Source organism: Mirounga angustirostris, unplaced genomic scaffold (assembly GCF_029215605.1).
Source record: "Mirounga angustirostris isolate CCGP_5_RB_7025 unplaced genomic scaffold, mMirAng1.0.hap1 SCAF_7, whole genome shotgun sequence".
NCBI classification, from domain to species: domain Eukaryota; kingdom Metazoa; phylum Chordata; class Mammalia; order Carnivora; family Phocidae; genus Mirounga; species Mirounga angustirostris.
This window is the reverse complement of record NW_026991715.1, coordinates 121904150-121929554: the sequence shown is the minus strand read 5'-3', so window position 1 is coordinate 121929554 and position 25405 is coordinate 121904150. Positions and strand designations below refer to the sequence as shown.

At 38.6% G+C, this 25405-nt stretch overlaps 1 protein-coding gene across 2 annotated transcripts in view; it reads right to left on the bottom strand.

The window, feature by feature from the left end:
- PLCXD3 (phosphatidylinositol specific phospholipase C X domain containing 3) overlaps window positions 1-25405 on the bottom strand; it is a 205800-nt gene that overhangs the window by 21339 nt on the left and 159056 nt on the right. The window contains exon 3 of one of the 2 annotated variants that reach the window (XM_045904153.2): window positions 16760-23406. The exons of the other annotated variant lie outside the window; for it this stretch is intronic. Coding sequence (XP_045760109.1) covers window positions 23253-23406 — 154 coding nt within the window. The 3' untranslated portion in view covers window positions 16760-23252. Of the gene's footprint in view, window positions 1-16759; window positions 23407-25405 lie in introns of those variants that run through there. 2 annotated transcript variants of the gene reach the window in all.

Genomic DNA, 25405 nt, shown 5'->3' with positions numbered 1-25405 from the left:
TCTTTAAAAAATTTTTTTTGTATTGCCTAATAATTAAATATCTTTCATCTATGAATCATTACCTTTAACTATAAGCATGATGTACAGCAAGTATTTTTTAAACACCCTGTATACCACCTGGGTCAGTGTTGAGAATTTATTCTTGATGAACTATGTTCTCTTTCTTGATATTAACCTCTGTTTTCTGTTAAGCTACATTGTAAAATTTTCATCTTTGACTATGTTCTTTCATACTTAAAATTTTAACCTTTTCCACCTCTTAGGGCATAAACTTCTGGGCAATGTTGCTTTCACATCTCCATTTCCATTTGTTGATGGCTCATATCTTATTCCAGCAGAATTAAAACAAGAAAACCACTTAGATGAAGAAGGATTAAGGCTGATTAGGTCAGTTAATTTGAGGGTCCACCTGGGAGGAGAATACTTGTCACAAGTGGTATCTGTTACTGGTTTCTCCTTTGCTCATATCTGTGTCCTGCTATCATCCTAAATAATTGAGAGGGAGACTGTTCCAATCTAGGTTCTGTACCTAAGTAGATTTGGAGATGTTCACCTTGTCCTCAAATTTTTATCTTCAGCCAGTTCACCCAGAAACCTACCAAAGAGCTCCTCCTCATCACACAAGTATCTAAAATTCATTATGCCCAAAGTTTGAACAATGATGCATCTTTCCAAATGTGTGCATCCTGAGATTTCTTCCATTTTTATAATTAGTACAATTTTGACTTTTATTGAGTTAAAAACTAATTCTTGTGTTTTCAAACCTGCCTACTTTTCTCCACCTCTTTTGCCCTTATTCTAATTCAAACCATCATCATCTCTCTCCTGAATTCTTGCAAAATACTTTTATTTTGTCCTTCTAATTTATTCTTTACATAGCATCCAGGGAAATCTTTTAAGAAACAAATATGATTAGTTGCCTCTCTTGCTTAAAATTCTTTAACAGTATTAGATTTTCTTTAAAATACAGTCCAGAATGCTTCTCACAGTCCACAAGACCTTGCATACCCTCTTTAGCTCTGTCCCAAGCTCTTCCCTCCCCAGTCTCCATGAGCATTACTGGAATTCTTTCTGATACCTGAGTATTCCATGCTCCCACTTAATGCTTCCCATGCTTCCCCTGACCTTTCCTCTCTCTTTAGCTAGCCAGCACCTACTTGTCCTTTTGAACTCAATTAAAGTATCACTTTTTCTAGGAGCCTGCTATGATTTCCAAAATAAGTCAGGTAATTTTTTGTACACTCACAACTCATTAATTTCACTCCATGTATTGTATTACATTTGAGATTATGTAATTATTTGTATGAAAATTGGTTTTAGCTTTCCCTGTTATAATGTAAGTTTATTCCATGAGAGCAAGTATGTTTATATTTTGTTCACCTCTGTATCTATAAGATATAGGAGAATACCTGAAAAATAAGAGTATTTCATATTCATTCAATACGTGAATGTCTCTTTCTTATAAGAGTTCAATTATTCATTGAGATTATGAATCTTAATTTAGGTTTGGGCATACAGTTAACATCTGTGTGGCTAAACTGATGAATACAGGTGAAACATTGGATTACACATTATTCTTTTTGGCAAAATTGCCTTCCTTTTAACTGCCTTGGTAAGAAGCTATTCACATTTGAAAATAGCATGTACGGGAAGATAGCAGGCTCTATCACAGGCTTCCCAAGACAAGACATCTTGTGATTCTGGATTTGTGTTAGTTAATTGCCTAGGTTGGCACATCATTGAGGAGTAGGACTTTGTCCTTTTGTTTAAGTGCTCCATTATATATGTGTTTATATCTTGTTGGACAGACACAGGTTGTAGGTAATGACTGAGAGCCACCACTGAGCAGCTGTCAATGAAAAATATAGAGCAATCAAATCAAATCAATAAAGATAGTAAAGATCAATTGCAGGAAGAGTGACATAGTTAGATTTCATATTGTCTGGCCTGTTTCAGGCCCCTTGGAATGTGTTTTTGGCTTAAATACATTTACTGTAACCATGTTGTTATTGGCAAGGTTTTTAGGACCCTTGGGGATAAAATCACCTTTCCTTTTTCTTTTTTATACCTTCTATTTTAGTGCAAAGAACATGAGGTTGAGAGTCAGGGAGTCCTGGGTTGAAATCCTACTTACAAATTTTGCAATGTTTTGAACATTATTAGCCTTTGAGAGGTCCTGCTTCCTCTACTCCATGACTGTCAAGGCTGAAAAAAATAATATGTATAAAATGCCTGGCAGATTACAGAAGCTGGGTATATATTAGTTTTCTCTTCCCACACATCATCCCTTGATTTTATCTTTGCTTTCCTTACCCCAACTCTTTTGTCATAGTCTTCCTGGTCTGTGAGACTCTTGATGATTTCCTTTAAATTCCAAGGTATTGGCTGGCTAAAATATTAGCCTGCAGATTTTTCCAGAATTCTGTAACTTAGGGAAATTTAGGTCTTCCTTAAGCATATTAGTAACTAGAAAACTTTGGATTCATCCTGCCTCATCACAATATCCAGAGTCCCCTAGATGTCTACCAGAGAAAGTTGGTTCAGCTTTTTCTCAAGAAGTCATTCCATGCAAGAAAAGAAGCTCTGCCTGAATCCTCACCTACAGAACTAATCTGGTATCTATTGAGCCTTTGGGATGGGACATGAAGATGGATTAGTTGTTGCTAAAAATATTTTAAGTGATTAAAAACAGAGCCCACTCTTGGTCCCATACCAAGTGGCTCAGGGAAAATAGAGGAGTTGAGAGTTGTTTACCTGCTTGCTATGAAACCCCTCTTTGAATTCTTCTACTTTGGTTACCATTTGGCATTGGTAGTTGGGGTAGGTGAGATGGGAGTACATAGCTTAGAAAGAAACAGAAAGGATGATAGATGACTATTTCATGCTCTCTCCTCTCTTTTCTTACCTCCAATACCTACTCACCCATCCTTATTCTCAGCTGATGAATTTGCTTTCAATTTTATAGAATACAGGGTGGCAATCAGAGGAGAAGGTCCACAAGTTCCCACATTACCTCTATTCACTAGCCAGCGTCCGCATCCTTATATTCTCTCTTTTTTTGAGCGAGCGAGAGAGAGAATGAACGAGCGGGGGGGCAGGCGAGGAGCGGGGAGGGGCAGTGGTGGAGAGAATCTTAAGCAGGCTCCTTGCCCAGCGTAAAGCCTGAGGTGGGGTTCTATCTCACGACCCTGAGATCATGACCTGAGCCAGAATCAAGAATCCAGCACTTAACTGACTGAGCTATCCAGCACCCCTGAACCCTTATATTCTGCCCTCCCTTTTGCTACTGCCGATGAGGTCTCTGTGTTCCTAGTAGGGACAACCTCTTCAGTTGTCCATCAGATGCCATTCTCACATTCTCAGGGCTATTTCCCCAGTAATACTCCTCTTCTGCATCATCAATTTTCCCTCCTGGTGGATTATCCTCATTATCTACTTATAACCTCTTATTTTAACAATCTCAACTAAACCTTTCCTCTCACTTTAGCTCTAATAATCACTCAATTCCTTTACTCTTCTTTACAGCAAAACCCTTCAAAGTGTAGTCTTTACTCACTACCTCTATTTCTCCTCTGCCATTCTCTCTTGAACCCATTCAAATCATGCTTTTGCCTCTATTATTCCAACAAAAGTACTGTTGTCAACAAGTTCCAGTTGCTAAATCCAAAGGTCAAATATTAATGCTCATCATGGTTGTCCTTTCAGCAGTATTAGACACAATAAATCACTTATTTCTTTTCTTTCCTTTTATTCTCTCTTTTTTTTTTGAAGTGCTTTTTGTTTTGTTTTGTTTATTTATTTATTATTTTTTTACTGGACTTCCAGGATGCCACTCTCTTCTGGTTTTCATAATCCTCACTGACCACTCTTCAGTCTTCTTTGCTGATTCCTATCTCCCTCACTTTCATGAATAATGTTGGAGTATCCCAGGGGCTCAGTATTTGCACCCCTTCTTTTCTCTGGTTATACTCATTTCCATGGTAATCTCATTCAGTCTCATGGCTTTAAATCAACAATTTGATGACTACCACTCTGAAAATTGAAACATAAACCCTTAAAATCCAGACATATATATGCAACTGTTTTGTTGACATCTGCCCTTGGAGTTTGATAAGTTTATTAAATTTAGCATGCCCAAAACTGAATTCTTGAGCTTTCCTCTCACACCTACTCTTTCCTTGTCTTCTTCCTTATAGCTTATATCAAATCAAGTTTCCTTGGAGTCATCTTTACTTCCTCTTTCCTTCTCACTTCATAAAGAAAGTCTTGATATATTTACCTTCAAAATATAACCAGAATCCATCACATCTTTTCACCTCTGCTGCTACTGGCCTAAACTACAGTCATTTCTTACCAGAATTACTATAGAAGACTTTTAAGCAGTTTTTCATGTCTACCCTAATTCCCCTTACCTTCTTGTTAACACAGTGACCATAGTGATCCTGTTAAATCATAAGTCAGATCATGTCAAGAACTTTCTACTTCAATCAGAATCAATGCTGAAGTTCTCCAGTGTCTGTAAGATTTTACATGGTTGGTTCTCAATTACCTCTCTAACTTAGTTTCCTTTTATTCTTCCCTTTGCTCCATCTGGCCTTACCACAATGGCCTTCTTGATGTTCTTTAGGGTGCCAGTCAGATTTCTACCTCAGGACTTGGCACTTCTTTTTCAGTTTGTGTCTTAGATTAGGCTACCCAGAAACAGAGGCACAGGGTTTATGTGATATTTTCAGGGAATCCAATGCCAGGGAAGAGAAGAAAGAAAGAAACAGGAAAGGAAGGAGACACAATGCAAGAACATTGAGCTGGCTTCCATTTAGTGCAATTAGTTGTTTGATTCAGTAGACTGCACTTTTAAGCAGCAATGTTCCTGGGAACATTAAGGGGGAAGAATTTATCCACAGGCCCCTCTTTTGCCTTGTTCAAGTTTATCCACATGGGCATTAATTCCTCTGTACTTCCAACTTGTGCCAGCATGGGTTTAGGTGCCTGAGGGTCTGCAGCAGTAGCAACAGGAAGTCCTGGGGCAGAAGGAAAGAAATTATATCCATCAAAGTCCATGCAGAACTGGAACAAGACACAGATGAAGCCAAGAGGATCTCAGGGAGGCATAAGAGATGTCTGATAGACTGCCTGGAGTGTTCGTCTCCAGATGTTGACATAGCTCACTTTTCCTTTGCACAAAGAAGGTTTTTACTTGAATGCCACCTTCTCAGTAAGACTTTTCCTCAACCTCCCATTTAAAATTGTAGTCACCTACATATTGACAATACCCATTTCCTGCTTTATTTTTTCCCATATTACCTTCTAATAAACGATAAAGTTACTTATTTATTTTTGTTGTCAATCTTCCTCACTAGACTCTAAGCTCTAAGACAGCTGTGATTTTTGTCTGTTTTGCTCATTGTATTACCAGACTAGCACATAGTATGTAGTCAACAAGTTGTGAATGAATTATTATACAAATTCTTGACTGGTACTGTAAACTTTCACGATACACTTGAATTAAATATATGGAACATTCTAATCAATGTGTTTGTCAAATAATCAAATATTTTAAGCATTCACAGATAAGATGGAATATTTACTAGGTAGGTCCTAAAGCAAGTTAATGAAGGAGAAGATTCTGAACTATGGATGTTTGTTTGCACAGCTTCTTTATTCTTCTAAGTTGCCTTTTAATAATTTTCTTTATTGATGTTTTCCATTAAATCTCTATGGAAATAACTGCAAGGATTGGTGATAAGCTCATTCTTTGTTCTACCCTCCTGCAGATGTTAACAGTGAATTCCTGTGAGTCAGACAGTGATAACAGAAGACCTATGAACACAAGATTCTGAGTGAAATGGAATGTTGAAACAAAAAGGTGAGGTGGAAAAAAATGACCTAAGTTAGTTCCTATAAGCATACATAATAAGCATCATAAGTTATGATGCATGTTATTAAAAAATAATCATCATTGATCTGCTTTATGTCATCTAACTCTGCAAGAAGGAATAATGTTCTCTGCCATTATAACTGAAGGGAAAAAGAGCCAAATAGTCAGTAGCAGTGGTACAACTATTTTATAATTTTTTTCTTAACATTAGTATTATTTTCTTCTTCTTCTTCTTTTTTTTTTAAGATTTTATTTATTTGCGAGAGAGAGAATGAGAGACAGAGAGCATGAGAGGGGGGAGGGTCAGAGGGAAAAGCAGACTCCGTGCTGAGCAGGGAGCCCGAAGTGGGACTCGATCCCATGACTCCAGGATCATGACCTGAGCCGAAGGCAGTCGCTTAACCAACTGAGCCACCCAGGCACCCCATTTTCTTCTTTTTTATTAACACATAATGTATTATTTGTTTCAGGGGTACAGGTCTGTGATTCATCAGTCTTACACAATTCACAACACTCACCATAGCACATACCCTCCCCAATGTCCATCACCCAGCCACCCCATCCTTCCCACCTCCCTCCCCCCAACTCCAGCAACCCTCAGTTTTTTTCCTGAGATTGAGTCTCTTATGGTTTGTCTCCCTCTCTGGTTTCATCTTGTTTCATTTTTCCTTCCCTTCCCCTATGATCCTCTGTCTTGTTTCTCAAATTCCTCATATCAGTGAGATCATATGATACTTGTCGTTCTCTGATTGACTTATTTCACTTAGTATAATACCCTCTAGTTCCATCCACGTCATTGCAAATGGCAAGATTTCTTTTTTTAATGGCTGCATAATATTCCATTATATATCTATGTATCTATATCTATATCTATCTATCTATCTATCTATCTATCTATCTATCTATACCACATCTTCTTTATCCATTCATTTGTTGATTGACATCTAGGCTCTTTCCATAGTTTGGGTTTTGTGGACATTGCTGCTATAAACATTGGGGTGCACATGCCCCTTTGGATCACTACATTTGTATCTTTGGAGTTAATACCCAGTAGTGCAATTGCTGGGTCGTAGGGTAATTCTATTTTCAACTTTTTGAGGAACCTCCATACTGTTTTCCAGAGTGGTTGCACCAGCCTGCATTCCCAGTAACAGTGTAGGAGGGTTCCCCTTTCTCCACATCCCCGCCAACATCTGTCGTTTCATGACTTGTTAATTTTAGCCATTCTGACTGGTGTGAGGTGGTATCTCATTGAGGTTTTGATTTGGATTTCCTTGATGCTGAGTGATGTTGAGCACTTTTTCATGTGTCTGTTGGCCGTTTGGGTGTCTTTTTTGCAGAAATGTCTGTTCATGTCTTCTGCCCATTTCTTGATTGGATTATTTGTTCTTTGGGTGTTGAGTTTGATAAGTTCTTTATAGATTTTGGATACTAGCCCTTTATCTGATAATAACATTAGTATTATTTTCTTCTGGGAGCTTTGTGGGGGCCTGATGAGTTACTGATCCAGATATGCCTGCATCTACATCCTGGTTCAGCCATTTATTAGCTTATGTAGGCTTGGGATAGTTATTAAACTTAAAGTCTTTTCTTTCAATAAAGAAAGTGGAGATGATCATACTTAAACTCCAAGGTCAATATTTCACAATTAAATAAGATGAGATAAAGAAAGTACTAGTACCTAAAAGATGTTTAATACAAGCTAGATCCTTTTGTTAACAGTTATCAAGAATCAACAATGTCATCATAAAGTGTAAAAAAAAAGCATGAAGTGAGAAATAAATAATTTAAAGTAACTAGACTTTTTAATTAAAAATAATTTTATGCAATGATGATTTTAATTTTATTCATATTAAAGATGAAAAGCATTATAATTGACCGAGCATTGAAGATCACTATGTTGAAATGTCACAGACAGGACACCTCAGGTATCTGAACTCCAGTGTTATGGCATTCTCTTAGCACTTGTATAATTCAGAGAAACTCTCTCTTCCCCATAAAAGTTAGTTTGCAGTCTAGAATATCTCATTAAGCAACAAAAGTCTGCTTAAAGTTAGCAGTCTAGAATGTTTCATTAAGCCATGGAGAGATAATTAAATTCAGTTTGCAAACTAAGGAGGTTGATGTCCAGATGTGCCAGTTATGAATTTATAGCTCCAAATCAATACTACATTGCCTGTGTTGTGAAAATATAGCTGGGTCCTTTAAATAGATTTCCTTTGTCAGCTGTCACAATGTTAAGTTTTAGGGATAGAGCACATTGGAGGGAAAACTCTTTTTGGTTCCTGGACCCAACTCCAACATGGGTGTGGACAGGGCTTCCTATACAACATCAAGCACTTTTCAGACCCCAACAGGGTGTCTAAGAATTCATCTCAACGCAACTCAATTCTAACACTATCTACCCAGAAATAGCATTAGGTTGCACAGGTTAAAGTTTAAGTCCTCCATACTGCAGATGCCAGTAGCAAGTTCATATTGTTACCTGTACTTCTGTCCAACTGGCTACAAGTAAGAGGTTCCCAAGACCCCCTCCTTGGGTTCAATTAATTTGCTAGAGCAGCCCACAGAACTCAGAAAAACATTTTATTTACTAGATTACTGGTTTATTATAAAAGGAAATAACTCAGGAATAGCCAGATGGAAGAGATACATAGGGAAAGGCATGGGGAAAAGGCGTGGGAGCTTCCATACTCTCTCTAAGCCAGAAGCTTCATTACATAGGCACGATTGATTAAATCATTGGCTGTTGGTGATTGATTCAACCTCTGGTCCTTCTCCCCTCCTGGAAGGTCTGGAGGTGGGACTGAAAGTTCTAACCCTCTCATCACATGATTGGCTCCATTGGCAACCAGCCCCCATTCCTAAGTGGGGTCCAAAAGTCTCTACATTAACATAACAAAAGTCACCTTTATCACTATCAACACTTAGGAAATTTCAAGGGTTTTGGGAGCTGTGAACAGGGAATTGTGGACGAAAACCAAATATATCAGTCACAATATCACAGGAGCTGAAGGAAGAAAGTGTTATTGTCTTACTGGCCCCAGTTTATACCTCTCGCCACCTCCTGCCAAGTGATTGCTCCAGTGCTGGGTTCCTGCAGTGCACAATGCTCAGAAACACCCATTGGCCAGCGGCTTCCCCCAGGGATGGCTCTGCAGCAGAGACTTTCGGGTGGGGCACACCTCTGTCCATGGTTACCCCTGCACCCACTTGAGCAACATGCAATGGGTTCTGAGGCATTACACCTCCCTCTGGATGGCTTTCTCCAGAGGGCAGATTGCCATCAAGTTCCAGTGACAGAGCATCTCAGCAAATGCCCAATAAGATATGGATCTCACTCTGGGAGGACCTCTTTTTGGATGCTCTATCTCAGACCTGGAGGTTGAGACTGCTCCTTGTTTCTGCTATTTCTATATTCTTTAGAATTCTAGTTCTCCTTACTTCATGCTAGCCGATTCTCTATTACTTCAATCTCCTGTTATAGTTAATAATTATTTATGTTAATCTTTCCCTGTTCAAATGACTATGTGGTTTCTGTTTTCTTGTTTGATCCTCATGGGTACACCAGAATTTATTATTATCTATATGGGACCATGAGACAAAAAATCTCTTCTATCTGGATGTCGTTCTGTAAACTTGTTAACACAAGTTTATTATAGCTCTTTAAGTGCAACCAAAAATGGTAAATAAAGAAGGATAAAAGGATTATTAATCATGTAGTCATTCTACTTGGGAAGACATCTACAGAGACATGTAACAGGGGGGAGGTTGTAGGAAAAAGACACATTATTTGAGCAGAGTATGCTAGAACATTATTTTTTAGAGCTACATAGTAACAATGTGAGAATGTTGTTTTTGGTGTCCGGGCCTTCTTATATTGTCAGTCTATAAGAAAAAAAAGTTCCAAATGGGTTTTACACACTAGTACTTTGATTTTATTTGACACTGTTTTGATTTAAATTAAATTTACTGAACAACTAAACCACCCACTGAACTATAGGGGAATTTATCAAAAGGAAGATGGATGATACATTGATATTATTTTTTAATGCACTGTGGTTATTTCAGTTTTTCTTTCAGATATATACTAATTGGTAGTAGGTTGAAGAGTATCTGTCAGAATCTCAGAATGCAATCTACTTTGGAAATTGGGTCTTTGCAGATGTAATTAGTTAAAATGAAGTCATACTGGATTAAAGTGGTCCCTAAGTCCAATGAGTGGTGTCCTTATAAGAAGAGGAGAGGACACAGACATAAGCATAGAGGACGAGGCAATGTGAGCATGGAGGCAGTGATTCATCCATAAGCCAAGGAATGCCAAGGGTTTCCTACAACTACCAGAAGTTAGGAGAGAAGCATAGGATGGTTTTTTCCCTCCCAAATCTTCCAGCAATAACCAACCAAATGTGCCAACACCTTGATTTCAGACTTACAGTCTCCAGAACTGTGAGAGAATAAATTTGTTACTTTAAGCCATCAGGTTGTTATAACAGCTCTGGGAAACTAATACACAGTTAGTGGGCTAGGTATTGGGGATTCACTGGTAAATAAAACAAAAACCATTCATGTCCCCATGGCTACTAGCCAGCTTTTGATATTTCCACTGACAGTTTAAGAACTTGTTTTTATATAATATTTTTTATTTAGAAGGCCTTTTTCTTTTTGTGGCATCATAAGAAATTGTAGCTGCTGAAATGACAGCCAAAATTTGGAAATGTGGCCTTGTGGAGAATCTTAATAGAGGGGGGCATCTAATAAGCTTTCAATTCAGTTATTAATAAATAATTTTTGAGATGAAATCCTGCAGAAAATCCTATGGAACTCCTAAACATTGACATACACAACCCACACTCTACTTCATTCACTTCCTTAATTCAGAACTGCTTTATCTCAGATATCAGGTAGATTTGGTTCAGCCCATAATTTCAACAGTGACCCCAAGGACAGAGCTGATGACTTCTGGACCTCCTGCAATTAGTGTTGATTAAGGAGAAATGATTTGGTACTACCAAGGCTATAATTTCTCCTATTATAAAACCATTAATTTCACTGTATTACCTTCTTCTGAAAACAGTCTTGCTCAGAATTGCCTGTCACTTCCCCACAGCACGAATTCTAGCCTGCATCTTGTTTGGACTAAAGAGTGCACCTAACATCCTCTCCTATATTCTACATCTTAGGGTTTTTCCTCTCTCCTCTGTTTATACAAACCACTGACTTTATTTTTATACTCTCATGGTGCTCTAGTATATTGTGCATTTTGAATGAAGACCTACTTTATTATGAATGGCTTCAGGGATGTAGATTTTTAAAGTTTTCAGTACTGACATCTCAATTGCTTCTGGAATGTGAATAATACCTTAAAACATACTATTTCCCAGATGATAAGAGCCTAACATTAAAAAGAAATTAATTAAAAATGACTCCAAGGAAAGTCTATGTGAAAGTTTTCTCAAATATTTTTGCAACTTTTCTGTAAGTTTGAAATTATTTAAAATAAAAAAGTAAAACAAACAAAAAACCCACCTCTAAAACATAAAAGTTAAACATCTACTTAATGTTACTTTTTACTTTCCTATCTCCTCTGGGACTCAGAACTGAAGTCAAGGCAATCAAGGCCAACCTGAGGAGGAAGAAAGGCAGTGCCCCCATCCAGGGCCTGATCTCAGAGGTGACAGGAAAGCCTTGGTGGAGGACATCGGTCTTGGTGCCTGATGGGAGCACCTTCTCACGCCTCGTAGCAGAGTTTCGATTATCCTTGTAAGCAACCATCTCCCGTCCCACTCCATTCTCATTTGTGCAGGGCTTGATTGGGAAATTGACTTCAGCCCCAGCTCAGAGCAGTCAGATTCAATTCTGTTTCTTGCTTGAAGTTACTAGGAAAGAGAAGTGCTCGTTGGTCATCTTGACTCAATGTAGAAAACTCTACTTAAATAGAGTCAATGCAGAGGAAAGTAAAGCTAAGGGATGGAGAAAATTCAAGCCCTCATGAGACTGTGTAAGATCCCACATCCAGTTATCCCAAAGCAGCTTCTGTTTCAGTTTCCATTAGACTGAGAAGTAGCCCCCTCCTTTTTTTTTTTTTTTTTTTGACTTAAATTAATTTGAGTTAGCTTTCTATCACTTACAAATTGAGAAGGTAAGAATTAGCTTGGAGTGAGAAAGTAAAATCTGCCTGGCCATTCATCAGGCTGGAATAACAGGCAGAGATAAAACCAGCTTGGCAAAGTGAACAGGAAATGCTGTTTCTCCCAAGGACACACCATGGCTCTAAAGTGCCCTAAGAACACCCTTCTTGAGTGATGGTGGCTATTTGAAATTCTGTCAGTAAGAATGAGACATCCCACTCCTGCATGCAGGATCTAAGTCACTCTGATACAAGAAAGCAGCCTCTACTCACAGCCCAGGAGCAGAGCTTTGGAGAAGTGGGTTTCTCACACAGCTATCTTCTTTGGAGGCCAAAGGCAATAGGACCCTGGGTCCACTTTGTAGTCCAGACTCTTTACACAGCCTTACTTGCTTCAAGTGTATTAAAATAGTGTTGCATTGAAATTCTATCTAAACTCCACCCTTCCACAGAACTCTGTAACAGCTCTCTGTTTTCCTTTGGTAAGATGACCCACGTTTCATCTTCTGCGTGGTCTCTCATATCGATGGGTAAATAAATCTGATTTATTAAACTGATCAAACCCATAAAACTGATTTGTGAAACCAGTAACCAGTAGTTATTGGTGGTTTCAGGTTGACTAGGTTTAGGAAACAAAAGGGTTTTAATTACATAGCCTTTTTTTTCCAGTAGTAATTCCTCCACCCAAATTGGTTTTAAAATTAAAGATCCAGTCATATAGTCCTTCCCCCAAAGTCAATCTCATGGAAAAGTTAAGACTTCAAAGTGTTGTTTTATTTTATTTATTTATTTATTTTTAAATTTATTGATTAGATTTTATTTATTTATTTGATAGAGAGAGACACAGCAAGAGAAGGAACTCAGTGAGAGGGAGAAGCAGGTTTCCCACTGAGCAGGGAGCCCGATGCGGGGCTCGATCCCAGGACCCTGGGATCATGACCTGAGCCAAAGGCAGATGCTTAACTGACTGAGCCACTCAGGTGCCCCGAAGATAAATTTGACCAGAAAGAAAGCGTGGTCCTCAGAAGGGAGTAGTGACTTTGAGAACAGCATGGTGGCTGTCACTGGAATTAATTTTTGTCCCAGTCCCATAGAAAATGGGGTGAGCGGGGAGGAGAAAGAGAGAGAGAAAACTGATTTTGGGTAACTATCAGGATGCTAGAGTCCCTCTGTTAGAATGCAACATAAAGGGAGGAGAAGCATTTCACACCTGCCTGCGTTCGGCCGTGATTACTTCAATCCTTGGCCTTTGGCACCTGAGGGCTTTACCTTTGCAGTCATGCCCAGTTGGGGATAAGCAGATTCTTGGATCTGGTAGAAGAGAGGCCAAGATTGGAGGCTGAAGTGAGCATCAAGCATCAAGGAAATAACAACAGCCAGCAGCCGGAAAATGTGGAGTTTTTTATTAAGCATGCAGGAAACATCCCCTGGGTATCCAGGTGAGTGTGGGGAAGGGAAATCTTCCAAAAGGGTGTGTGAGCAGAGGCTTGTGTAGAAGCAGGAGTCTGTGGAATTCTAGTTAATGTATCCGTGCAACCCCACTTGTATCCAGAAGTAGAAGAAGCATGGAAAATTCTGCAAGAGATTTTGTCAAAATTCAAAATGTAAACAAAAACAAAACAAACCCCAAACCAAACCCCAAACCAAAATATATGTTGGCTAACTGAACATAATAAAAATAATATAATATAAACAAAACAAAACTCAATGTAATCCCCTCCCTCACCCCTTCTCAGCTCTTTTTAATAGATGCATCATAAGCCAGTTCCCCTGGCTGGGTGGGTATTCTTTGCCACGCCTGCGCTGACTTTATGGCTAAGAGATGGGGTTTTTCTGCATTTGGAGTGAACAACACAGAGTATATATTCCCCCTAAATTCCTCCGATGTTGTTAGTATTTCTCCAAGGAATACAAGAGGTGGAGGATACTGCCTTGTACTTTTTTTTTTTATAAAGATTTTATTTATTTATTTGAGAGAGAGAGAATGAGACACAGAGAGAGCATGAGAGGGGGGATGGTCCAAGGGAGAAGCAGACTCCCCGCCGAGCAGGGAGCCCGACGCAGGACTCGATCCCGGGACTCCAGGATCATGACCTGAGCCGAAGGCAGTCGCTTAACCGACTGAGCCACCCAGGTGCCCCGAAAATACACTTTTTTAAAAGAAAATCACAAAAATGATAGATGTCCATTGTGGAAAATTGAGAATATACAGACAAATGAGAAGAAAATTTTTGAAACTGTATCCCACCCCTGCTCATATTTTAGGACTTTGCCCTTCTGTCTGATGTGTAAAGTTGTTTCTGTAGAAATGGGAATATACTGACATTCTGTTTTGCAAACCTCTTTTATTTTTTTTTTATTTTTTATTTTTTTAAAGATTTTATTTATTTATTTGAGACAGAGAGAATGAGAGACAGAGAGCATGAGAGGGAGGAGGGTCAGAGGGAGAAGCAGACTCCCTGCCGAGCAGGGAGCCCGATGCGGGACTCGACCCCGGGACTCCAGGACCATGACCCGAGCCGAAGGCAGTCGCCCAACCGACTGAGCCACCCAGGCGCCCCCGCCTTGTACTTTTTTGAAGCCCCTCAACCAAACAGTGCTCAGCTTGCGCTGGCCCTTCTCAAGCACTTGTCCACCATTTGACTGGGTCACATCTACTCACAATTTAATTTCATTGTTTCCAAACATGTTTTAATAACTCCCATGCCCTGGGAATGCGGAAAGAGCTAAGATGTGCCTCTTCCTGTCAAAGTTTAAGTCAAAGACTCATCATCTTATAGTCCAATGAGAAAAGGATCATTGGTTCTATATTAATATTTTCCGTCTTTTCCTCATGCCAAAATAAAAACCAGTCTGCAGACACAATTTCCTCTCAAAATGAAAGAGCACAATTTAATAATAGCTGAGCACTTGTGTTGAGGCAAAAGATTTTCTCTCAGTTATTTCTTGGTAAAACCCCAGGAGGTCAAGTTTACACATTTCTATGAGGTAAAAAGTGTGAGGGGAGAATAAGGGCTCTGACAAGGAGTTCTTCAGGAAGCGCCAGCATTGGACTTCTTCACCTCCTTCCTCTGCCTGTCACTTAGGGCACTAAATCCCACTTTCTAGAACTCGATGTGGTTTTAATGTGGTTCACCTTTACTTAACAGCTAGCTCCAGATGGTTCCAGGAATACTTCTATTCACTAAACCGAAGGATGAATACGGTGGAAGATGCCTAGTTACGTTGAGGTTTGCTTCTCGAGCTTAATTCCAGTGCAGCCTTTATTATGGTTTATGACTAAGGATTTTGGTGAAGCACATGCTGAGAGAGCTAATGCTGAAACCGTCCATCACAGTCTTAGTAAGCCACAGTCTTATTTTTTACTTTAAAAGAAGCATTTCCTCCAATTCCAGATGATGTTTTCACTCTTGATCTAGACAGCATCACCATTTTTACCCTGTGTGGAAGAGACACTTCTTTATGGGGTCTGCTTTACTTTACGAAGTCAGCCTCTCCTGGCAAGAAAAAGTTTCATCTGAAGTCCTGGAGGTGAGGAGGGAGAAAAGATGAAGCCTCTGCTTTCACTGTTTTAGAGCCACAGGTCAAATGGGGCAGCTGCGCTTGTACAAAGTACTCCTGTGCATGATGACAGGGAATGTGGCAGGGAGACAGGGGGAATCCATTCTTCGGTAACACATGGACCTGACCAACCTATTTCCAATTATACTTACTGCAGAAATTGTCCTTTTCTTTTTAGGTTTGCAGGAACAACTGCGTTCAAACAGCTCTTCTATCCGGGGATATTATTTTGAAAAGTTCGTTGAGAATAAATGTATGTTTGTTGTTTATTTGTTAAAGGACAAAATGATGCCAACTGTTCGCTCCATTGAGAAAGTACCAAAGATGTGCTTCATCCATTTTCCTAAGGAACATTTTAAAAATGTGTTGTAGTGCTTGGTGGAGAGCCTACCATACAACAGGTACTTGGAGAATGTTTGCTGAATAACTGAGTAAATGAATAGTGGCTCTGATAAACTATAGCAATATTATGTTAAGGACAAAGATATGATTATGTGGAGTATTATTTGCAGATATACACTGTTTCACAAATGTAGAAATCATTACAGCTTTATAAATAGAAATCCTCTAATGTCATGAACCCACCAAAGTATCTAACAAGCACAACTTTTGAGGCGACTTATGTCCAAGTACAACCCCCCAAATAATCTTAGACCATATGTTTTTTTGTGTGTTTGTTTGTTTTGTTTTGTTTGGCTGGATTGTCTTTAAAATACTATTACAATGCTTAAATTTTGTTTGAAGTCTGATTTAACCTCAGCACATAGGGTTTATTTGGTGAAATACAAAGGCAATTTCCTTTTTGAAATAGTGTTTCATGCATTGGGTATAGTGAAGATTCAGCAAAAGTAGATTTCCTTCACCCTAAGCTTTTAACCTCAAGATGGCATTTTATAATAATAATAGTAAATTAAAGTAATATTGCTATATTGATATTGGTCTTCTTTGTGGTAATATCAGAAGCTAAGAGCATCAGACTTTAGAGCTATCTAATTTGATGTAATGGAAATATTCATGGCATTGCCTTATTGGTGGAGAATATATCCTTTCACAGAGGAAATCCTTATATGATGATTCATATTTTAAAAAAATGATTATACTTTCTCATGCTCTGAGTCATGTTCTATTTAAGAGATCTAGTTTTGGACTTATAATGAAGCACTGATGAGTATGAAAGAAAAAAATAAAGATAACTGGTACCAAGACTTTATTAGGCATTTCACTGGATACAAAGAAACTTTTTTTTTTTACATTAAGAACAACAATCTTATCCAAAAAATTCACATTTGCTAAACAGAACAGTGGTAGGCATATATTTTCTTTACAACACATTTATTAAAGTATCAATGACCAGATCCTAAAAAGAGAAGGCACAGATCTATCTCCCTCTGGTGAATTTCTGGTGTCTAATGAAGGAAATGTCACCAGCTCTGCAAACTCCCATCCTTTAGAAATGAAGCAAATCAATACAAATGTGTGCAAGCAGGGACCATGAGATGGAAATGTTATATTAAGGAATTTGGATTTTCTTGTCACTTATAGGAATTTCAAGAGAAGAAGTAGGTACCAAAACTGTTCCCAAACTCCATCCACATTCAGACCACATCAAGGATTCACTGTTGGGTACAATGGTCTTTGAAAACTCTATTTTAGGAATTCCAACATAATTCTATTCTCTGCAAACTGTTCTAGAAACTGGCCTTAGATCTCATTGTTCTTACCCTGGGGTGTCTTGAGTTTTCAATTTCTTAAAAAAAATGCTGGTTGTTATAATTTGCTTTGGCAAATCTCCCTGGCAGGTACTGGTTCATTGTCAGGGTCCATATTCTATCCCCTGCCCAACTCCAACCCAGTCTCCTGAGGCTATATCTATATATCTATATCCCAGGCTCTTTTCCTCTCTTTTTTCAGCAATCAAGAGAGTTTTTTTTTTCTATGTCAAATTTTCTATAGTTCCATAGATGATTGGTTCTAAACTGATAAAAGTAATTTGTGGTAGGGTGTTAATGAGGGGAGTAATGAATTAGTTTACCTCTCCGAATGAAGAAGAAATTGAATTTTAAAAGAGGTCCCAGTATTGAGTTGGAAGGTGCTATCACTTTCCAGGGAATTTTTAATGTGTAGTGTGTTTTGGGGTGTCCCAGTTACTGGGGAATGTTACTTAAGGGGTTAGTAGGGGAGACTCTGGATCTTGCAATGGTATGGTAAAGGGAAATTTTGAATGTGGTGGCATTAATCTTATAGAGGCAGTTGCTTGATTGATTATGCCGTCTCTATTTGAGTTGGTCTTTTGTAAAGCAACCATGGAACTTTGTATGGACCAACATTTTCCTTCATGAAGGGTATTAGGACTATAGATTTCCATGAGATATAATATAGGGGTTTAGAAGGAGGTAGAATCTCACCCTTTATAGGGAGCCCAACTGAAAAAGAGAGAGAAGCAAGATAGATAGGGTTGCCAGAGGAAAAAAATACAGGACACATCCAGTTAAATTTGAACTTCAGATAAACAATGAATAAGTTTTTAGTATGTCTTATGAAATGTTTTGGAAATTCTTATACTAAAAAATATTGCTTATCTGAAATTTGAATTTCACTGGGTGTCCTGTGTTTTATCTGGCAAGCTTAAATATGGAAAAGAAATAATTGAGGATAGAGAAAGAAGAGAAATAAGAAGACTGATTACTATTCCACACCCAGATCCCAGGCTCAAGGAAGATTACAACATTTTTGCTTTGAGCATGACAACTCATGCAGGTCCTTGAACTAGTCATGCATTTTCCATTACTAGATTACACGTAGGCAGATAACAAAGGTGTAAAAGGATATTGTATGCCTGTGTTTTGAGAAGGGAACCATGTTGGAACCACCTAATGTTGATGGGTCTTTAGTGACTCTCATAGAACCTAGGCAGTTCATCTTAACTGAGAAGATCTAATCTTTAAAAAGAAAAATTGAAGAAACAATTTTTTATGGAAAACTTATCCTCACATGGTTCCAAGTTTGGAAGAACAGCTTTTGAAGTGTACTGGTTCTGTTGCTGATGGAAACAAATGTGAAATCTAAGTTTTTGCCTGATAATGAAGTTAATAAATGACTGACATTGGAAACTTTTGAGAAGCTTCAGGTGCCCCACAAGCTTAACTATTTATGCTTGGGGGAACTCAGGTAATTTCTAAAGCACATTCCTCATATGATTTTTTTTTTTTTTAAAGACCATTTTAAACAAAAACATAATTTCTCTTTAAATTTTAATCCCAAATTACAACAACAAAAAATGGCAATGAATTAAGGCTGGTCATAATGTGCCCTTTTTCTTTAGGATAAGTTTGATTTTTTTGTAAGATACAATATATTAACACATGAACCACATACAAGCACATACTTCTGACTCATACAAATATACATTTAGAACTAATACCTACGCACATACTTTTGACTCATACAAATATACATTTAGAACTAATACCTACAAAATAGTATCACAAATGAAATAAAAACTGCACAATTTTCAACAGACTCAATCAATACATTTTACAAATTCTACAGAACATTTTATTGATGTTGTTGGGAAAACAAACAATTTAGAGCATTGTTTAAAATTGTGTGTAACACAGGAGCCACCAAGAAGTTATGGCAAATATAGCATTTACACCACTGTGTCACTGAAATCTAATTGAAAAGACTAAAGTGCTGTAAAATAAAATACTTTTTAAAACCTTGCTTAGCATATCCTGAGGGACACTGTGCATTATTTTCTGTTAGCAATTCAAAACTCAAGCACTCTACCTATGGAGCTTTCTTTCATTTGGATGAGTAACCAAATGTTAGGAGATTGTGTCATTGAATCTGTAAAACTATAGAACGGGAAACTCATGAGAACATGCATTTCCTGAGACTTTCAACTTTCCAGTCTGGAATGCTCACAGGGGAGAACCTGAACAGGTAACTGGCTAAAACATGTCAGGACCTCAACGAACTTAAAACAACTTTAAGTAAAGATGAGTGTTTGTTTGTAATTTATATTCAAGTCCATCTTCAATTCTCCAGCTTGAAGTATAATTGACAATGTATTTAGACTATTACTGCTAGGCATTTCTTATTTATGATGGTCTCATTGTTCACCGGTTTTCTAGTGATTTCTTTCTCTCTTAAATATTTAAATATCTGAAGTATGTTTATGCCCATTAATGTAGGAAATATTGATTTTAAGGGTTCAAATGGCAATAGAATCAAGTTGAGTGATTAGAGAGTGCAGTTTTAACTTGAATAATGTGTGTGTGTGAGATGTGTATCCCGTGTGTGTGTGTGTGTGTGTGTTTGTGTTTGTGTACACATACAGGCGTACACATGCCAAACACTTCATGCTCCAGTACATTCACTGTTAGGTGGCGCTCCATGAAAATGAGTTTTCCCAGTATGGCTGAAAGTGAATATTGAGGTCATCATATAGAATATCCTAAGGCTTTTAAAAGATGGCTCCTCATTCTCTGCACTCACATGATTGTGTAGTAATAAGGGAGACAGAAATGATAACGGCAGGAGTGTTCACCATTTCGGTCCTTCAAAATTACAGACAGGAAAGCAAACCCAAAAAATGATATTCTTTGCGTATTTCCCCCTCATCCCACCCGCTTCTTTGATTTCCTGCTGCAGATTGGGTAAAAGTTGGATTTTGTTTCTGTTTTTTGCCTTGCAGGACTTGTGACATAAAGTCTCAAGAAAAAGCAAAAAAAAAAAAAAAAAAAAGTGCACCAAGATGTATCTCCTACTATCTTGGGGCCTATTTGTAGCCCTTGTGTTCCTAGCTCTCTGGAAAGACAATGCCCTGCTAAGACAAAGGAGCATAGGCTGAGGGTAAGCTCTGACTGCATAATACTAGTCCTCACCCCCACTTTTTATTTAAGGCCCACAGCCTGCTCCCTAAATGTGCTCCAGGGCAGGGCCAATGGACAGAAAACAGCCAAAGGCGCCTTCTCTCCATTCCCCTTTCCAAGGACTCCCTCCTGGTGACTCTCCCTCTAGCTGGAGGACCCATAGTTCACTTCTACCTGTTCCCTCCTTTAGAAATTAAGGCAAGTCCACTTATTCTTGGTGCCTGCTACATAGGGACTGTATGTCCACATGGAAACCATAGCATTGACTTGAAAGTACCTTCTGTCAAGGTTTCTGTGTGCATATCATTAATAGCAATAAAAAGCTTTCTCCAGTTAAAAAACTGCACAATTAGTCTAAAGCTTCAGCATGTTTGTTTTTTCCAGCACCCAAACGACAAATATGACAAAGCTAATTCTAAGCAAACATTATAAGAAAGCATCTAAGTTCAAGAAAATACAACATAGTTACCTCTATATTTTATTCGTTCTTCATTAATATGTTGAAAGATTTGTTTTCTGTCATATTTATAAGTTAAATCCTTGTGTCATTGCAAGTGTGCTTGGCTAAAGATCCTACTGAGGGATGAATAATGAATTGTCAGAGAGAAAGTCTGCTCACAAAGCAAATTTCAATAATCCATAGTCCTTTAAAAAGGATTCATATTCAATTGCACACTAAGAGCAGGTGAAAGAGCTAAAAAGACAATAAACCGCAAGAGGAGGGAAGATGGAAGGAAAACTCTATTTGTAAATAATTAAGTCCCAAGCTAGAATATTTTTACAAAAATATTTGAATATGGTCAGCCACTCTACTTTCAAAGGTCTTATCACTCTTTTCATACCTTGAGGGTTTCAGTCTCAAAATTAAATGATTGAATATTATCAGTGTTTTTGCTTAAAAAGAAGAACTGTGGCTGTGTTTGCCCATGTCTGTGTGTCTGTCTGTGTGCATTTGTATCTGTCCACTGGCAGGATGGGTAGACATTGGCATCCTGTGCGTGGTGAGATGTAGACACACAACTGGCATGTGGAACTGTTGCATGCTACCAGGTCTACTGAGCAGACCAAACACTCTGCATAAACATTTTCTTCAGTATAAACAATTTCTCTTGCTTCCCTGCAGCTGCTAATAAATACTATGTTTTGACAATGAGTATTTATAATCTTATAACCAGCTCTTGATTATTCACAATCTTGACATAATCAACCCCCTTGCCTAGGTCTAAGAGATTAAACCACATGCTCTATGTTTAAATTAATTAAAAACTGAGGGCATGCTTTTATTTTCCTATGGCCCTACTTTGCATGGACCGCATTTTCCCAAGGGACTATTATTGCAATTATTTCTAAACATGAAGATAAAATAATTCATAATTATAAGAATTTCAGGAATTTATAGATTTTTAGTTGTGCCTCGCAATATTCCTGTGAGGCACACAGTTGAGGGTTATTGTGCTTTTTAAAAATCATCTTAGCGTTGTCAAAAATCACAAAGACACCACGGAGGAAGCGAGGCTCAAAGTCCTGCTACCATTTTTCTTCCCCGTAGACCTGGACTATCAAATCTTGGGACACTGAAATGTTTTGTAAAACTTTTGCTTCTGCCCCAGTCTCTATCCTGGGGTAGGACAGAACCCAGAAATGATGGGTCAGTGTTAATTTTCAGTGCATCTGCCCAGATCACGTGTATGTAAGAATATCCTAAAGACATTTCATGATCTTTGAGATTTTATGGACATCGTTTCAAAAACTGCTCTATTTCTTTCTTCCATCTTTCCTCTTTCCTCAACTTCAAGTAAAAATTTGAATCGAAGCTTCTCAAAATATGTTCCTCAAAATCTGGGATTTAGAATTACATGTTTGTAGATCCCAACTTCATACGAAAGCTTGCACAATCTTTTATTTATTTCTTCTTTCTTTTCTACCTTTTTTTTTTTAATCAAGAGAATTGTCAGGGGAGATTTTGGTAAGAGTTGTTTTCAGAGTTGCCCAATTTTAACACATTTGTCATAATTTTTCATTTACTGAGCATTTGCTGGGCAATATTATTTAAGAGATTCCTGAATTAAAATGGCATCCATCTCTTCCCCCCTCCCCCATCTTTTGCTACAGAGTTGGCACTAATTGTTCTTCCAAAAAAGTTTTTACACTATATTTATAGCTGCCTTAAATAGAAATACTGTGAAACACTGTTATTTTCATATAACACAAAAATTACTGATTATGTCCTCCAATATTACTGATGCAGGGAAACTGACTTGATGCATATTTTCTATGACCAAAAGTTAGCAATGATGGACCAATTGCAGATGACTAGAGGATATTATATTATACCAAGTCTCACAAAAACAAATTTCAATACAACAATGTAGTACACATTACGTTGGGCATTCAATTGTTTTGAGTCCCGTACGGCATCTGATTAAAAAGAGCGAGCGAGAGAGGGAGTGGAAAGGTTCAGTTAGAGAAATCAGTGTAGGAGCCCTAGGTTGAAATCAGAAATGCAATCACGTAAACACTCATGAGTTATACGTTGCAAAGACTAATTCTGAAAAACAAAATTCACTGGTCTTTTTTTATCCCTAACACTAGAAGCAGATTTTGCTCATCAAATGGGAAATGAAATATTTATAGTAATGCAGTATGATAACAATCACTGAAGAAATGGTTTCCCCCTTTTCCCACCCACTACCAGTCTAATCCCCTCAGAGACCCAGTGGAATAGGAAGATCAGAGTGTTTATAGATAATATGCCTAATACAATGAGTCTTCTCTGTCTTACTCATGGATGCTCCGAATGGTACTATCAAGTGTTGGCTTCTCCCTCATCAAAGACATAGTTGAGCTTTATGACAGTGCTGATGAAATCACCAAGTTCCACAAAATCAGCAGTGACAATATTGATGCCACTCTCTCCCGGCTTCTGAGTGCGAACCCACTGCATCATGGCAGGAAGAGCTCTGAGAAAGGAAAGAAAAAGAGAAGTCACAGAAGGCAAGATACTATTTTTCAAGCTTATGCTACCCAGGCTTTCCTTTAGTTTTCTTTTTTCTTTTCTTTTTTTTTTTTTTTTAAGATTTTATATATTTATTTATTTGAGAGAGAGAATGAGAGAGAGAGAGTACATGAGAGGGGGGAGGGTCAGAGGGAGAAGCAGACTCCTTGCCGAGCAGGGAGCCCGATGCGGGACTCGATCCAGGGACTCCAGGATCATGACCTGAGCCGAAGGCAGTCGCTTAACCAACTGAGCCACCCAGGCGCCCCTCCTTTAGTTTTCTAATGTACCAAAATAAATGCCCCAATTATAGACACAGAATAGAGAAAAAAGCCAAACGGACAATGGTAAATTTTTAACCTCTGAAGGGACTCTGCAGGAGAAACGTTCACCATAGTGGTCCGTATTGGATTTTTCATCTTTGGAGATCTCAGATGTGTGAGTTTACAGGGCAGCTTTTCCACTAAGAAAACGACACTTTTGCACTCACATTCTAGTTTGGCATGGTGTGATTGCCAACCCTGCAAAGCTATGGGGTGGTGAGGTCAGAGATGAATACATGTACTTAACGAACATTTATTATGAGCCGGCTATTTTCAGGAAATGTGCTAGGTACTGTAAATAGATACAACAGCAAAAACCCCTGCATCCAAAGAGTGCATGATTTGGTGGTGGGCAAGTGGATAAAGAAAAAGTTTTAACATAATACAATCAGAACGAAGAGGGAAAATCATAAATAATAATCATAAATAAATGATATCATTTGATAGGAAGGAATAAGCACTATAAAAATGGGGACGAAAAAGGAGTAGGAGTGTGCAGGTAGAGAGGGGTGGTGTAGATGACAACCTAAAATAGGGTGGGTTAGTAGACCTCATGGATAAGGGGACATTTGTGCAAAAGTTAAAGGACACAAGGGAGTGAGTCATGTGAATATCTAGGGAAAGCATTTTGGTTACCACCATGGCCCTAAGGGTGTAGCATGCCTACTTGGAAAAAGGAAGGAGAGAGTAGTAAAAGATGAAGCAAGAGGGCAGAGCCTGCAGGGCCCTGTAGGCCATTTTAAGAGCTTTGAGGGTTACTCTGAGTGAAACAGGGAGGCTTTGGAACATCTCGCGGGGAAGAGTAGTACAACCTGACTTTCATCATAAAGGTGACTCATTACAGGGGCGCCTGGGTGGCTCAGTCGGTTAGGCATCTGACTCGGTTTCAGCTCAGGTCATGATGTCGGGGTCGTGAAATTGAGCTCCATGTCGGGCTCTGCGCTGAGCGGGGAGCCTTCTTGAGATTCTCTGTCTCCCTCTCCCTCTGCCCCTCCTGCCTGTGCTCACTCTCTCTCTAAGATAAACAAATAAATCTTAAAAAAAAAAAAAAAGATGACTCATTACCATGAAAGCATAAAGGTGAGTCACTGAGTCTGGCCTGAGAAGTCAGGGAAAACTTTTCAGAAGCTGCTCCCTGAATGTTGAGGATCAGGAAGACAGTATGGTGTGTGCCTAGTAGCAGCGCACGTGGTCAGGGAGACACAGGTGATGTTAATATGGCCGTGCAGTATCCTCTGAAGCACACAGAAGTGACACCTACTCTGACTCCAAGTGTCAGGAAGGGAGGTTTACATGGGGAATGCATAAACAAGCAGCCCTGAGAGCTGACAGTTCGACATCAAAGAAAGTGTGAGGAAATCGATGTGAACTTTGAATGCTTGGGGAAGATGGAGAGGGACGGAGAGAGGGGAGAAGGGGAAGAGAGAATGAGGTGGTGGGTAGGAATCTCAGAGTAGTTACATCATAAAATGTAAGGGAGCCTTAAGTTGGAGAGATAAGAGATAAGAACCAGAAGAAAGAGGGCTTTCAAAATGTAGAACTGTCAGCTATTAACTAGGGAAATCGTAAGCTTAGATTTGTGATTTGGAGAGAGTGGCTTCCCTTCAGTGTAGGCCAATCAATGGGACAGAACTGTAGTAG